The sequence below is a fragment of the Physeter macrocephalus genome, chromosome 20 (genome assembly GCF_002837175.3).
Source record: "Physeter macrocephalus isolate SW-GA chromosome 20, ASM283717v5, whole genome shotgun sequence".
NCBI lineage: Eukaryota > Metazoa > Chordata > Mammalia > Artiodactyla > Physeteridae > Physeter > Physeter macrocephalus.
The window spans coordinates 15,114,576-15,131,415 of NC_041233.1; the positions used below are offsets into that span (position 1 = coordinate 15,114,576).

Genomic DNA, 16,840 nt, shown 5'->3' on the forward strand with positions numbered 1-16,840 from the left:
CATAAAAACCTTCTTTTGTAGTATAACTCAAACTGATGTACTATATAAATGTAGTCATTTGCTGCTTTTCCTTCTTTACACATGACTGAATTTCAGCAACTCCATCTCATCTTTTTATGACTTGTCAGTCCCAAAGTAAATTCTTCTTTAATGTAATTAGTAATCAATTATAAGAATTATCTATGCGACCCATATGTCTATAGAAATAAACTCTGGCAGGCGGGTTAGTATTGGAGAGTCTACTTAGGGAGGAACTTGAAAGTGGGATGAATAACGTTCCCCCACAACTCAAACATAAACGAGTACCATCTGGTGCCATTAAATTCAAGTTTGCTTTTTAAATACTACAGTCAGGCAGCCAGCTGAAGGACTAGCACAGTCCTTCTTAAAGCTGGCTGCACATTAGAATCACCTCAGGCAGAGAGGAAGGGCCTTACAAAAGTACCTAAGCTTGTGACCTACCCCAAAACAATCAGGATCTCTGGAGGTGGAACCTGCTCTTTTTTCTAAGTTCCTCTGGTGATTCAGTGCACAGCCACCGCGGAGAACCAGGGCTGCACTACTTGAAATTCCCCAGCCATCTGGAAAGTTGCAACAACCTTTAGAAACCAGTAGGTGGCCAGAGACAACACTCAGGAATCAGTTTGGACTTCTAAGGTTTCCATCTGGTAAATGAAGATTGTCTTTCTTCATCACTTATTGATAAAGACGTCATAAAAGTAGAGAGGCTTGGGATATAGTGGAGAAAGAAAATGTAAAGTCAGGGTTTAAAAAAAATTACAGTATTTTTAAGATTAAATATTCAGTAAGGAAATGAGATATAGCTAGCAGATATTATATTAGAATTCTGTCCTTTAGAGCAGGGGGCAGCAAACTATAGCCTGGCCAGTGCCTGTTTTTGTAAATAAAGTTGTACTGGAGCACAGTCACGCCCATTTGTGTTGTCTATGGCTACTTTCAAGCTACAAAGGCAGAGCTGAATAATTTCAAAAGAGACTGTGTGGCCCGCAAAGCTGAAAATATTTACTATTTGTCCTTTTACAGAAGTGGTTTGCTGATCCCTAACCCAGCCAAATGGACATACTTAGTAAACTATGACCTTACCTCCCCTGCTCTGCAGTGAGCGGATGTGGAGCTGGAAGGGCTGACAGAAGAGGGATAAATTAAGTGGATGCATTTTTTTTTATTGGAGTATTTTTATTGGAGTATAGTTGACTTAAAATGTTGTGCTAGTTTCTTTTTTTTAACGCATTCAGGGTGAAAAAAAGGACCATTGTATTAGCCAGTTTTGTGTTCTCCATACAAGTTCTTTTAGTATAATATATACTATAATATATAGTACACATCCACACTTTACATGCAGAGAAAACATCTCTGGTCAAGCAAACTACTCTAGCCAGGAAAAACATAATGGAGTCAAAGGACTTGTTTTCAGTTAAAAAGGGGTACAAAGTGCTCCTAGGCTAGGAGTGATGATGTCTAGTGCGAACCACAGTGAGAACAATGATCGTGTAATGAGGGTGGCATTCAATGGTGATGCTTACTGACCTCAAAGAGGAAGAGTAGGGAGAGAAAATGATCATTGCCTCAACCATAATGGCAGAGTCAAGACTGACTAGGGCCCGTGACAAAAGCATGTTTCCCTGTATGCATCCCTCTTAGAAGTGTGTGAATTCAAGCCTCCAAGAAGAACGGAGAATGGGGAGAGAGGCTTCCTTTTGTTATTTCTTCTTCAATTTTCTAAATAAGGGCTTGCTATCAGGTCAAACAGAAGCCTTATCTCGTAGGTATTTAAAGTCAGGCTGGTAAAAATAAATGGATAGGGCAAGGCTAAGAATGAAACAGATGACTTAAATGTGCAAACTTAGATAATGTAGAAAACGGAAATATACTAGGTTTTAAGAGCTAGAATGGCACAAAGGAAGTACAAAGAAAATGGCTTTAGTGTTGGAATTAAGCACTGACTAAAAAAAAAGAAAAAAAAAAAAAAGAAGTTGGGCTGCTGGTAAGAAAACTATAGTAATCCAGATAGAAACTATCACCCACCTAATGGGTATAGTTAAACCATGTTAGCTAAGAGACCAAGATGAAAAAGATTGCAGAAGAGTATATACGGTATACATTCTTTCCAAAAGAAATTTTGTGTATTTTAAGAATCGTTTACATACAGAGAAAAGTCTAGAAGTTGTTAACAGTGCTCATTCTGGGGAATGGAATTGGAGAAAGAATTCTTAAATTCATATTTCTGTCTATGTTTACTTTTCTGCAATGAGAAAATATTATTTCTCGAATTTTATTTTTATAAAGATTTCAAAAGCTTAAACACTTGTAAGAAAAGGTAGGTGGCTGTCCCAACTATTCAGATGAATGGGACAAAAGATAATAACAAAAATAGTCATCTCTCAAGCATGTATGAGTGCTAGGTACTGTGGTAAGTACTTTAAAGAGGTTCTCAAATTCCAGCAAATTTCTGTGATAAGCAGTTTACCATTCTACAACTGCAGAAACTGCAACTTAGAAAAGACAGGTAACTTATTCAAGGTTGCACAACAAACAGAGTTGGATTTTACCTTAATCTGACTCCAAAGCCAATATTCTATGCTGTGAGTAGTCACAGATGACTCTAAGGTTTGAGTAGAGGTGTTACACTAGTGAGTGACCATCTCAAAATCTTTGGTGCTATCCCTATCTGATGGCAGGTTCATTAGGATCAAAGGAAACACAAATAAAAAGTCAGTGTTTGTCAAGTATAAAATTCTCTTACTGACCCTCAATATTCCTGTTAGGTTAAAACCTATTACTATTTTGCAATTTTTCTCCAAGATCCAAACAGAAGGAATTCCACAACTCAATTATTTTAATTTGTTGCTGCCTAAGAATCTTTAAGTAATGTACTTTCCTACATGTAAATAATCCAGCCGTTATGTATATTTAAATATTTTCTTTCCATTCCAGGTAGCTAAACTTCTTTTATGACCTTATCCTCTTATCTCTTTTGTACCATACAAAAACATTTACTGGTGCACACAGCTCAAGAAATATACTTGATCGGCCTCACCAACACCTACATGGTAAGTGCAAGAACCTCAAGATCACCAATTCACTAGAAATCAAATTTTTAAAAATAATTAGTACAATCAAAGGGAAACGGAGCAGGACCCTGTGGTCCTTGCCCCCCCATGTCCCCAGCCTGCCTTTTTCCCTGTGGAAAAACTTGAGTCAAACGATAAGCTTAATCAGAGAAGTGAGAATATGCAGAAGCAAAGAAAAGCAGTCAAACGGGACAAAACAATAATAATTTAGTCAGTAAGCCAAGTCGAGGGCCTTCAGTTCCTTCTCAAGGGCTATAGGTAATATTCTGAGCCACATCCTGGGAGCTGTCTGATAGGTACTGAAACCCCCGGCAGGTGGACGTTAACTACATGGCGACGAGGCTGCGCCGTGACATAAGCTGCCAGAATCCGAGAACTGGCCTCAAAGAAATGGGAACAAACCAACCCTGGAACTGAAGATTAACTGTGCTTAAAATAATCACGACGACGCTGGTCAGACCACTGCAAGACCAATTTCAAGACGGCTGTCAGAGCTGGCTGTGCCGTTTCCACATGTGGCCCCTCCCTCTGTCTACAGAAGCTCATGTCCAGCGGTTGTCAGCGGGGGAGAGTCAGCCTTTGGACGGGCGTCCAAAACCGCACCCCACCACCCCACCCCGGCCTTCGCCGGCATCCAAAACAAAGCCAACTTTCCTTTCCACCAATCTTGCCTCTTTATTGGCTTTTGAGCAGCCAGCAGCCGGGCCCCAATTTCGGTAACAAAAGTACATAACAGGATAGAACAGAAAAGAAACACCCTGCATCGAAATGTTTGAAATTTTTGAAAATGCTGGCATAACACAGCATAAATTACTGATAAAGTTACTGCCCTCTTTGCATAACGACTCAAGGTCTTGCTTTCCTTTTCACAGCATAATGGAGACTTTCTAACAGTTTTGTATCCGCTGAGGGTTCTAAGGTTTACAGAAAAGAAAATGGGTTGCTAAGCAAAGATAATAGGTGGGACCATACAAAATTGATAATATTCTACTAATTTTGACCCACAAAACTCGGAATTTCATATGGTTTAATCTACTTTAAAAATAGGTAAAACAAGGTGGAGAGTAAACTGGAAGCGGAGATCCAGCTCAAAGACATCAGAGTTCTAAGTCCCATCTTTTAAGTTTTCTTTAAAGGTTAAGAGTGTAAAGTATAAACTTTTAATAACTGCCAAGAAATAATGTTGGACTATATTAAGTAGAAAGGTTCCTAACACACATTTTACATGGATAAATACCAAACACCAAACTTCTCTCCTATCCAATTCAAAAAGAATCCACTATCAGACCAACTTTTTCTCAAGCTCAGAGGCTGCAGTTTACTTCTCCACCCCTCTCCACCAAGTTTATACTGTGTGTAGTAGACAAAGCTCCTACAGTGATTGTGCTTTGCATCAAATCTAGTAATAAGCAAAGTGTCCTCCACGGGCCTCGGGTGGGCTTCCGGGAAATCCCGGGGCTCCCATTCCCCCTGCGTCACCCACCCTTTTGCAAAAAGACAAGAGTCCCAATCCTGGGAGGAGGGGCGGCGGACAGGTGCGCCCCAAAACGCGCTGCGAGACTCCGGCGTCGCTTCCCCATTCCAGGCCTGTTTCCTCCCTAAGAAAATTGGGGGCGGGGGTGGGGAGACGGGAACGGGGAGATTTCCAGGCTCCATTAGGGCCTCCAAAGTGCAGTCGCCTAGTCCTTTGTTCCTGGCCCCGGCGGAATACGAGACGCGAAGGCGGGGGGTGGTTTCCCGTCGTCCAGGAAAAACGACCGCTTGAGGACCTGAAGCCGGCTCCCTTCCTCACTCACCTGCTGAGCGGGAAGCCCCGCCGGGCGGAGCTCGGGTCCCCTCAGGATCTGCCCCTCCATCACCAGCGCCACAGCCAGGGCCGCCACCACTCTTCCAAAGGTAAGATTTGAAAAGCCCGCCCCTGGCTGGAGCAGCGGAGGACGCCAACCGCCGGGACGTCCCGGCCGTACCAAGTCGGCGCAGGGGAGGGGGCGAGGGGGGCCTGGGAGCCGGCGCGCGCACGCGCAGTGGGCGCGCCCGAGCTGCCCACGCCTGAAGGTTGCAGAGACCCGAGTTCTCAGCGCCCGCTGGACAATAGGGAGCGGTGGGCCGACTTAAGGCAATGCTCGGGGTGTGGGCGGGCCTGGGACAGGAGTGGGCGGGGTCGTGGGGAAAGCACTGGTCACTGAGCTCACCTGACCTGGTGCACGATTTCGGCTGCTGGTTTTCAAGGCCAGCCTTTTGCGGGGAGCTTTCGGCCTGCATCCCACCGTAGGCCCTCTAAAGCGCTCGGGGTGGGCTGAACCAAGGCTGCAGTCCCTGGACTCCCACAGACAACCCGTGGTCTCACTCCCCGAGAACCAAATGACACTGCCCTCAGCGATCACTCTCACACACAGCGCAGATTGTCACCCGGGGTCACTTAGAGATCATGGCCTTATTAATCAGGCTGGTGAGACACCGTGTCAGGCATTTCACAAGCCCTTTTCTTTTGTCCACAGTGTTTCTTTGTAATTCCAGATGCCTCTCCCCCCAGCCGAGTAGTCTGTTATTTCTTGCAAAAAACCTCTTTCATTACTCTTTCCCCACCGACATCCAAAGTGACAGCTGAATGAGGTATCATTTCCCCAGAGTCTCATTTCTTGCTGTCACTAAAGACCAATATAAAGACCCTTTTAATCATATTGGAAAACTAATTATTGGGAATTAAATATAATGGCAAAGCATGGAATCTTTAAAAATCAAAATTGAAGTGCCAAAGATTTCAGGCCTTTGTAAGCTCTTTAAAAATCCACAGTCCTGGGCTTCCCTGGTGGTGCAGTGGTTAAGAATCTGCCTGCCAATGTAGGGGACACGGGTTCGAGCCCTGGTTGGGGAAGATCCCACATGTTGCAGAGGAACTACACCCGTGCGCCACACCTGCTGAGCCTGTGCTCTAGAGCCCATGAGCCACAACTACTGAGCCCATGTGCCACAACTACTGAAGCCCACACGCCTGGAGCCTGTGCTCCACAAGACAAGCCACTGCAATGAGAAGACCGCGCACCACAATGAAGAGTAGCCCCCGCTCACCGCAACTAGAAAAAGCCTGTGCACAGCAACAAAGACCCAACACAGCCAAAAATAAATAAATAAACAAATTTATTAAAAACAACAACAACAAAAATCCACAGTCCTTCCCTTGAAAAGGCAACAGAAGTCTCTTTGGCTTCTGACATTTTTTTCTCCTGAGGGTAGAATCTATCAAATCAACCCTCCCACCTCACCTCATGAAGTCCTAGGTCACTTTTCATTCCACATATAAAGTGTTTATTTGCCTGAGACAGTCCTTGTTTGGGTCTGTCATCCCAATGTCCCACAAATCTTGTCTTGTCCTAGGCAAAGTGGATATTAAGTTATGTGGTCACATTATCCACAAGGCTTTTTTAAACCAGTTAGTTTGGAGATGAATTTGTGAAAATGTAAAAAATGCCCTTTCTCTCAAAAGGGTAATTTGCCTCTTCAAGGCCCTGGACCAAGTGACACTAGAAGCTGCCCATCTAAGAATGGCTTTCCCCTTACATTAGGAATGTATGGGTCATTAGGGATGACCCCTATCCTCACACACAACTATAAAATATGTAGAGTTCAAAACTACCAATACAGAGTTCAACTGATTCTCTCCAAACACAGATCTAAATTCTAGAGTCATTAGGTACCCTTCTCCCCTTACGCACACCTCTCTCATGCTTACCACTTTGTAGTATAATTATCCCCTATTCAAAGTGAGCCTTATGAGCCTAGTATAGTACCTGACTCAGAAATACACACAGGGTACTCGTTAACAGCCATATATTATTTCTCATATACACAGCTCTCAGACTCAGAACAAAATACTTAGAGAAACCATCACTTCATGGAAACAGGACCAAGCCAACCATTTTTTTGTTTGTTTGTTTTTAAAGAATTGTTTATTTACTGAACCTGGGGCAGATTAGATACACAACCAATTTTAAATTTACATCTTTTAACTTAGTTTTAACTGTGTTTACACACACACACACACACAGGCGTGCGCACACGCGCAAATTGGCATGCAACAGTCGTCCTAAGGTAAAACACAGTCACCTTAAAGGGATGCAAGTTTTTTCACCCAAGGTTGAAAAATCGTTTATTCTGAACATGAAAACCTGTAACAAATTTAATTATATAAAACTCGTTACTTGTAGTTTTCCCCTTGTGAAATTCCAAAAAAAAAAAAAAAAAAAGAATGTACAAGTAACATATAGATCAGTCACAACGTAATTGTGGATCATCCCCACACCAAAAACAGATGCTCCTTTAATTTTAAAGGAGACCATCATCAGAGACCACGAGAAAGTCATTCTGTTTTATACGAAGCAAAATTCACATGTGCCAAAAAAGCAAGACCCAAGAAAAACAAAAACAAAAACCTTAGTAGTAACAGTGATGTTCAGTACCCTAATTAAAGTAACAAAAATGCCACTAATCAAAAATAAAATAGCAAGCCAACAAATTTTAAATTGGACACTGATGTAGGAATATTTGATGAGTAAATACTAGGTATATAATTGGAGATGCATTAATACTAGAAAAAAGAGACCTAGGAAAGGTCATATTTAGTAATTATCTGTAGAACAGACAGTTGTTATTAAAACTTTTCTCTTTGGAGAAGAAGATACAATGAGGTTCTATCTCTTTATTATTCATCAGGGGATGTACCCAGGAAGTGCTTAAGATACAACTATTAAATGGTGATTAAAATACCTCAGAGTAGGAATGCTATTTCTTTATTTATACTCAGGTCCTTTCTTATTACTGCTAATTTCATCAAACATAGCTTTCTCTGGTGTATGTGATGTACATAAAAATTGAATAATCTATGAAAACTACCAAATGATTAAAGGTTTCACATGCAGTAGTTTGATCAGCTTGAGGGTGAATGAATGAATGAATTTAACAACTCCCAGAAAGTAAGAGGTACTACATTTCACCGTCTCAAATGTTTGACAGGTAACACTTGGGCATCTCTCATTTGAGAGCTAACATCCCACCCTCTTGGGCTCCCACAGTAGGTGGTTTCTCACTCAACTGCCCAGGTGTAGGAGCTTCAGCCAGAGGTTGAGTGATGGAATTACTGTCCTATCAATATCACTTCCCATTATAAGTTCAACATTTAATACTAATTATAGGTATTAGTTATAGCTAATACAACAAATAAATACTATTTAGTAATTAATAAATAGAAAATCAGTGCTTGATAAAAATAGGACAGCCAATTTAGATAATACTAATAAATATTAAAGTATATTTTTCTTCTCTTTATTCACTGTATTCCTCTTTTTAACTCTCTAAAAGGCCAAAAGAAAGAAAAATACTGAATTTGAAACCAGCTTTCTTACATAATAGACCCATTACTTTCAAAAATGTGATTTGCCCCAGAACACGTAACTGTTGTGGTTTCTAGTATCCTCCTGGACATTCTTTTTTTAAAAACCCTATTAAAAAATCATCTTGGTGCTTCCTTTACTCATCTGGATACCTACATTATCTTGTAGGTAATGAATTTAGAATGAACTTCATAGACTGGAGCTGTATCTTGAATTATAAACATAAAAAAGAAGGAACTGAAGTAAAGATGCTAAGCAGAAGTGCAGCATTTGCTTAAATGAATAAGCCATAATCTATAAACAGCTGAAGCATCATATAATCATAAGGAGGATATGGAGTACACAGTCTGAGGAATTATTAGCCCTATGACCTTGGGCAAGCCACTCAGTGTCCTTATCTATAAAACAAGTATAATAATACCCAACTTCTCTTTTAGAAGTTGTTGAGAGACTCAGGTGAGATAAGATTTGTGAGAGTGCTTTGTAAAACTGGTTATCCCACATAAACATGAGGCATTGCTACTGCAGGAAGAAAACATCAGTACCTATGAGCAAATGTACAGGACCTGAGGAACACTGAGAACTGAATGAGAAAAGCTTATGTGAATAGGGTTGGATATATTCAAGATATATTACCCACCACTGAAAAATAATACCTAGATTATATAGGGAGAATTCCTACAAATCAGAAAAAGTCCAAGTGGAAAATGATCAAAAGTTATGGTAGGCATATATTACAGGACAGTAAATCCAAATGGCAAATAAAATGTGAAAAGTTGCTCAACTTTATCATTAGTTTTAATCTGTAAAATTGAGATAATATTTTATAGTCACTAGGTTGGTAATAATAAGTTTGATAATACTAAGGATTGGTGAAAATGAAAATCAAGAAGATATTATACACTGGTGGAGGGGATGTAACTTTGTTCAATCACTTTGGAAAAAAATTCAGAACTATCTTACAGAGTTGAAAATGTGAATACCCAGCAATTCCACTCTTAGATCTATATATCCTTAGATAAACTCTTGCAAATGTGCACCAGCAACACTGCTTGTAATAACAAAAATATTAAGACAATCCGAATGTTCATTTCAGGAGAATGGGTAAAAAAATTGTAGTGATTTACCCAATGGAATATTATATATCAACAAAAATGAATGAACCATAGATACATGTAACATCACGGCTGAATCTTAGAAATACTGAATGAAGAAAGCAAGTTGAAGAAGAGTACATAAAATATATAATTTTTATAAAGATGAATAAGAGAATCTAAACAATACATTGTTTAGGAATACATACATATACTTATGTATGCATTTAAAAGTTTATATTTAAAAAGGAAGAGAGTGCTAAAAACAGACCTTTTCAGGGTTTATATAGGCTTGGGCAGTTTTAAAGGAATCATCATCATGATCTTCAACTTATGTTCCCCATCCTAATGACCTGCCTGCTCTCTAGGCTTCACATAAGGCCCCTTTTCACAGCCACCTGTTCCCACTTGACAAAAGAAAGGCATCACTTTTACCCATTCCTACTACATGCCCCAGGGTATAAAAGCCATCTGGGAGCCAAAGGGACAATTAAATTTATTGGTATTGATGTTGCTATAAGCAATGAACCACAGGCTTAGGCTTACATTTATAAAAATGAAAACCAGATGTGGACTTGATGTTGAAAGCTGGCTCATTCTAGCATTATTTAATATTCATCCATGGATACATAAACTAATTGGAGGGAAGAAGAGGCTCGTCCATCTCATTATGAGGTTCATTGCCAGGAAAATTTCACTTTTGATGTTTAATATTGATCCATTATAATTTGTAATATACTTATTTTGTTTTTATCAATTGTGTACTACTAATAATTTTAATAATGCAACCCAAAAGAAAACTCTTGACAGTTAAATCTTATTTTTACATGAAATGTAAAAATGTATAAAATTCCAATTAACATGCATATGTTTGCTGCAGAGAAACATGATAGGATGAGCAATAAAGACCCCTCAAGCATAAAAATATTTTATATGAGCATAAAATTCTGTGGAGGAAGTGGAATAAAAATACAAGTTCAAGTAGGAAAAGAAACACTAAAATTTCCAACTTATAGATTAAGTTGTTCATATATTTAAATGGTGGCTGGGTCTTTGACATTTTGGATTCCATTGGATACACTAAATAAATATGTTTTAAATTTTAAATTATATTTTTTTCAATACATCAGCAATTACATCCTTTGTAACTATTTAGATGTACGCTAAAACATAACAGATGCCGCCTTAAAAAATATGTAATGGGTAAAAAGTTTTTAAAAATTCTTTTAGGTGTTTTGCACGAAAATGTTTGAAAACCGCTGACTTACATATCTAACAGCATCACGCTACAATACTCAGACCCATCTATGTTTAACAGAGGGCATACCTGCAGACTCACTTCCTCAAATTTTTCTAATTCTGCTTCTTCCACTCCCCACCTCCCCTCACAGTCTCTCACACGCACCCCTAGTTTCCAGGACAAACCCAGCTCCTTCTCTAGATAACGTTTTTCTTTAGGCGCATTAATGCCATAAGTTAGGCTAAAGACAAACCCTTCTCTTCCTGCTTTGGTTCTTTAAAGGTTCTCTTTATGGATATGCACCATTGTGTTCTCCGTCTCAAGAGTATCCAGCCAACATACTAGGCCTGTGCACTCTCACATAACATTTTGAATCAGCTTTTCAAGTTCCAAAGAAATTAAAAAGAAGCCTACTGGAATTTTTATTAGAATTGCACTGAATTTAGAAGGAAATGATATATTTAGGTTATTGGGCATTCCTATCCGTGAACATCACATATGTTGCAAATTTAGATTCTTTAAGGTCTTTCACTAAAGTTTTACAGTTTTTTCCACATAGGCCTCGCATATCTTTTGTTCCATTTTTGGATTCCATGTATCTCTTCTTGCTATTGGAAATAATGCTTTAAAAATATGTCTTCGGGGCTTCCCTGGTGGCGCAGTGGTTGAGAGCCCGTCTGCCGACGCAGGGGACACGGGTTCGTGCCCCGGTCCGGGAAGATCCCACATGCCATGGAGCGGCTGGGCCCGTGAGCCATGGCCGCTGAGCCTGCGCGTCCGGAGCCTGTGCTCCGCGACGGGAGAGGCCACAACAGTGAGAGGCCCGCGTACCGCAAAAAAAAAAAAAAAAAAAAAAAAAAAAAATGTGTTCGATTTGTGGTTAGTATATAGAAATAAAACCGATTTTCATCTGCTGGTTTTCTATCCAGATGCCTTGCTAAATTCTCTTATTATTTCCAATAAATTGTCTGTAGGTTTGGGGGGGTTATTCTATGTAAATGACTCAGTGTGAATAATAACAATTTTGTTTCTTTCTTTTCTAATTTTCCTTATTCTTTTTATCTGACTTAGTGCAGTGGCTGAGACAGGCAGCCATTATAGTGTTAAATGATGTGGTGAGAGTGGGCATATTTGTTTTCTTCACGATTTTAAAGGAAATGTTTCTAATGTTTAACTCTTTATCTCACTAAGTATACATTGTTCACCTTGTAACTTTGGATTTATTTTCTCCATTCTTAAGCATTAACTCTTCAAAAATTGCCTTTCCTCTGTTCTCTCTATTCTGTCATTCAGGGACTACAATTAGACAGAGGTTAAACCTTATTCTATCGTCTTATTTATTGTGTTCAAATTCAGCTAATCTCGACTGTTTTCCAGAGAGGATTTGCCTATGCTTCTGCTTGGAGCCAAAAGGCTCTAGATACCTAAGACCAGTCAGGCCAGATTCTTAAGTTTAATATAAGGGTCTCAGGTACAGGTCCTTCTACTTGCCAGTGACAAAGCAAAACCCTTTGTGTGTGTGTGCATATGCATGTGTGCACGTATAGCTTACAGCTCTGGTTTCAACTCAAGGTTGTTTTGTTTGGTTGGTTATTTTTGTTGTTATTCTAATTTTAGTCCCTTAGAGATTTTTCTTCTTTCTGGAGATCTCAGCAATGCTACAAAAGTTATATTTTATGCAAAATTTATGTTTCATGCAAACTTACTCAATAGTGAGAGGAACGATTATTCATGAAGTCCACCATGCTGCTGATATAGAAGTCCACAAGAAAGGGTATTTGAACACCACAAATATAAGAAGTAAATAATTACAGAATAAAAAGCAGTCAAATTGCACGTATTTGATTTTCAGGAAAACTCACCATATTATCTTTGCTTTTCTCCTTCTGCACATGTAGCCACCTGAAGAAGCTGCTCAGTGTCCTAAGAAGGTCATATTCTGATGCTCACTTTGAATGTGTCCAAAAAGGAAAATGGAAAAGACAGCATTTTTCAAAGGTTAGAACAGAGAGCCATGGAGAATAAATGGACTGGGAAGCCCCTTCCGGGTCTAATCAAGGAACATTTCTCTCATCTTGGGATAAAGGATCCTTACAATATCTGCCTACTGGGATTTCACACCTGCTACACACCAGCAACTGCTGTGTCTCCTATTTTTCTCCAGGGAATAGTTATTGAGGTTACCCTGAACACAAGTTTACCAGTGTATACTGGATGTTTAGGGAACTGATGACTTGCCTTTTTAGTTCATAAGTTTTTTGGATCAAGCAGAGCCACACTCAGACATGAAGCATGTTTCTTCCTGATGTCGGGACTACACTGTATCACCCATAGATTCTGCTCTTTGAACTTGATGTTCTCATTGAAAGGCACTTCTGGGTTTTCTCCTTCAGGGACAGGTAAGTACATATTGCCTATAGGAAGAAGAGTGAATTGAATGTTTCGTGCCTAATAGGACTGACTGTTGTAATCAGTGACATTCACCAAATATTTTTGGTTTGGTTCCCTTGCTCCTAGGTTTGCCTGTTTGCAGTCAACTGTGCCTATGAGCCATGCTTTGGCTGATGAACCATGAGCAGAAGTGTCTGTGCAGCAGCTTTAAGAGCAAGTATGTGATTTGCTATAATTTTCTTTCCCTCTGTCCCAGTGACAGGCAACCTTACAGATGGATGGTACAAAATCCTGGGTTTCAGAGTGAGAGAACTGGAGAACCCACAGACATCTATTGATGGACATATATTAGGAGCAAGAAATACATCTTTGTTGTTTTGAGCCTCTGGATCTGGGGATTGTTTGTCACTACAGCATTACCTAGCCCATCCTGATTGATACAAGTACCAAACTAAGAGATGGTATTTAAACTATAGTCTTAGCCCTGCCACCGAATATCTATGCACCAAGTCACTTGACATCTGTAAATGTAAGTTTCATCACTTGTGATATAGGATTAATCATTCTTCCCTTGTCACTGGATTTTTTTTTTTTTGGTATCCAGTATTTGTTAAAGTGTTTGAAAAATGTAAAGCATAGGACTTCCTTGCCGGCGCAGTGGTTGAGAGTCCACCTGCCAATGCAGGGGACGCGGGTTCGTGCCCCGGTCCGGGAGGATCCCACATGCCGCGGAGCGGCTGGACCCGTGAGCCATGGCCGCTAAGCCTGCGCGCCCGGAGCCTGCGCTCCGCAACGGGAGAGGCCACAACAGTGAGAGGCCCGAGTACTGCAAAAAAAAAAAAAAAAAAAAAAAAAAAAAATGTAAAGCATGTGCAAATATATGCCAGTAGTATCATTAACAACACTGAATTGGTTTATTATCCCCTATATAATCCTAATCCCAAGAAGAAACCATTAGGGAAGTTATGAAAACTCTAGATTTAAATCAGATAACAGTGGAATGAATGACTTGATAATTTCAGCATGCAGTAGTAATATTTCCATCTAAAGTAGCTAAATAGCTATGCACACCTTCTTTTACAACCATAAACTTCTTTAAAGAGTCTGTAATGCTTCTGAAATTTTATTGTAAGTTAAAAAGTTGTGACTAACAAAAGTAAAACCAAAGGTAATTTTAGAAGAAAAAAGTTTATTTTGACCTTAGAAAATATTACATTTTTGTTTTGTGTGATGTCAAGGTGAGCACTGAGTTGGCTTGTTTACCACAAATTTCAGAGTCAAGCTTATTAAGCTGTTTCGTTTTCAAACTCCATCTGCCTTTTTCCTTCACCCCCGCATTCTGAGTTCCAAGGGCTTGACCCTTGTCTTCCACTGAGATCCTCACATTACAAAGAATGAATCACAGAGTCCTGTAAAAATGCCGTTTCTATTATTTTCTGAAAACCTAAAGGCAGGAGAATCCTTTGACCACTCTGCAAAGTGTGTGAGCCTGTTGAGCTGTTCTTCACTGGTTAACAACGACCGTAAACCGTTCACTAGAGCTGTCCCTGAGAGAGAATTCTGGGTCTTATGGGAACGTTATTTTTGGCTTGCCATTTGCTGTGTTATGAATGGCCAGGCAGGTAGGGTGGGGCTCCATGCTAATTCTATAAAGTGCTTGGTTGACTGGTGCTATCACAGTAATGAGGATGATGTGTGATGAATAATTATACATGAAACGCTGAGTTACTTCTTCAAATCATTTCTCTGCTACTTACAGAAAAATATTCATTTTGTAAAACATGCACTAAACTCTTTAGTTGAAATAAGTAAAATATAGAATAGTATATAGTATAGCATCAACAAGAAACTTGTCACTTGTAACTCAAATAATGTGGCTCTGATTTCTTGAAAGGACATTTGTGCATGCCAAAGCATATAGTCATTAGATGTACATCTGTATTTTTTATGTCCTAACAATATCTTCATCTTCTGGAGTTTCATTTTGTTGCTTTGTAGATGTTAGTATAACAATATCACTCTTTCTCCCTAGCATAGTATAAATAAAACCGGAGATTTTACATGCAGGTTTAATGTGTAGCTTCCTTAATGTGTAGCTCTAAATACTTTGAAGAATTCTGTGTACTAATCATACACTTGATTTATACTTGAAAAATATCTAACCAAAATATTCTTTAAAATGTTGCTGTACTGAGAAACAATATTTATACTAAATAGAAAAGATGAGGTAGTTTCCCTGTTGAAAGAATTTTCTTCCCAACGCCTAATATCTTATTTTTCTGCATAGTTTTTATTTAACTGAGTTCTACTTCACATCTTTGCTTAATAGTTTCTTATGTTCAAGCTAATTATAGAAATTACATACAAAATGATATGTATTTTATTACCTAATGTGAAATTAGTTTCCCCTTTTGAACATTATATTTATTTACTGAAACTAAATTTGCTTCTGTTAACTGTGTTTCAGATTCATAAAATTAAAAAAATTAAAATAATGGTTAACAAAATCAGGATTACTATAAGTTACTTTTTAACATACTGCAGTTTTAACAAATATAAGTTTTATAAGTTGAAGATGTCTGTAGAATTTTCAAAATTCTTAAAAGCCCTTAGTGTATCTTTTTTATTTTCTATGCCTTAATTCATTAATAGGGGAAACAAACTAATTGTTGACTAAACATGTTAATCACTTTTTTTATTCAAACTGATAATGTCAATCACCTTTTATTATTCAAACAAAATACTTCCCCCTGAAAAAATGTAGGTTGTCCCAGAAAATTCATCTTAATAGAATAACAGATTAGATTTATTAAATAAATAGAAGATCTTACAATACATATTTTGAATATGAGAATGGTTTAGTAATTATCACCAGATGAACAAGATAGATGCTATACTATGTTTTTCTAAGGTATAGAATAAAATGTATTGTGTAACAATGTTAGCAAAAAAAGATACGGGTTGATGTCAATTCTTTATGGCTTATCAGGTCAGAATTTTTGTGACTATTACTAAAATGTACTATAGGACTTTCAGAGCAAAAAAGATTCAATCACAGAATTTTAGAAATTAGAACAAGCCTTAGAGATTATCTATCTAGTTATATTCCACAATTTTATAAAAGAGGATAGAAACAATGTAATGATTATAAAATGTTATAAAAATAACAAAGTATTTACTTCTTATTAAATACCTTTAATATGCTACTGAGGCATACTGGCAATCTCTTCCTAAAGATCTTTAGTAATATGATAAATTGCTAGCTTTCATTTGTTATGTATTTGTATAAACACTGATATATACTATAAGGCATCTTAAGGTGCAATTCCTGTATCTGACAAAAGAACATTTCATAAAGTGGTTTTCTGATGTGGCCTTTTTGATGATAACATTTACTGAAGGACATGAATTGGTTTTTAATGGTTGGCTACCACAATATTTTTCCATCACTTTAAAATGACTGCTTACAGTATTGGTAAAGGTTTCACCCAGGTAGCAATTTATGATTTCCCCAATGGCCATCTCCTCATGTTCATCAACATCAACAGAAATATATGAAAGGCTCCTGCTATGGTTTCTCTTTCAGGCTGTGAGCCTAAAAGATTACGTGTCCTATTGGACATGTAAACACTTAAA

At 38.5% G+C, this 16,840-nt stretch overlaps 1 protein-coding gene and 1 long non-coding RNA gene across 3 annotated transcripts in view; one reads left to right on the forward strand and one right to left on the reverse strand.

Annotated features, from left to right (window-relative positions):
• The window catches only part of RTKN2 (rhotekin 2), a 74,684-nt gene extending 69,726 nt beyond the window's left edge, over positions 1–4,958 (reverse strand). For both annotated transcript variants that reach the window (XM_007114331.4, XM_007114330.4), the window contains exon 1: positions 4,889–4,958. In XM_007114331.4, the coding sequence (XP_007114393.1) occupies positions 4,889–4,948 (60 nt within the window). In that variant the 5' untranslated portion in view covers positions 4,949–4,958. The remainder of the gene's footprint in view (positions 1–4,888) is intronic.
• LOC102988640 (uncharacterized) lies at positions 4,915–13,578 on the forward strand. The gene is made up of 3 exons (XR_448221.4): positions 4,915–4,988; positions 12,712–13,212; positions 13,331–13,578. It is a non-coding gene; the product is annotated as an uncharacterized lncRNA (long non-coding RNA).
• Positions 13,579–16,840: the final 3,262 nt, after the last annotated feature.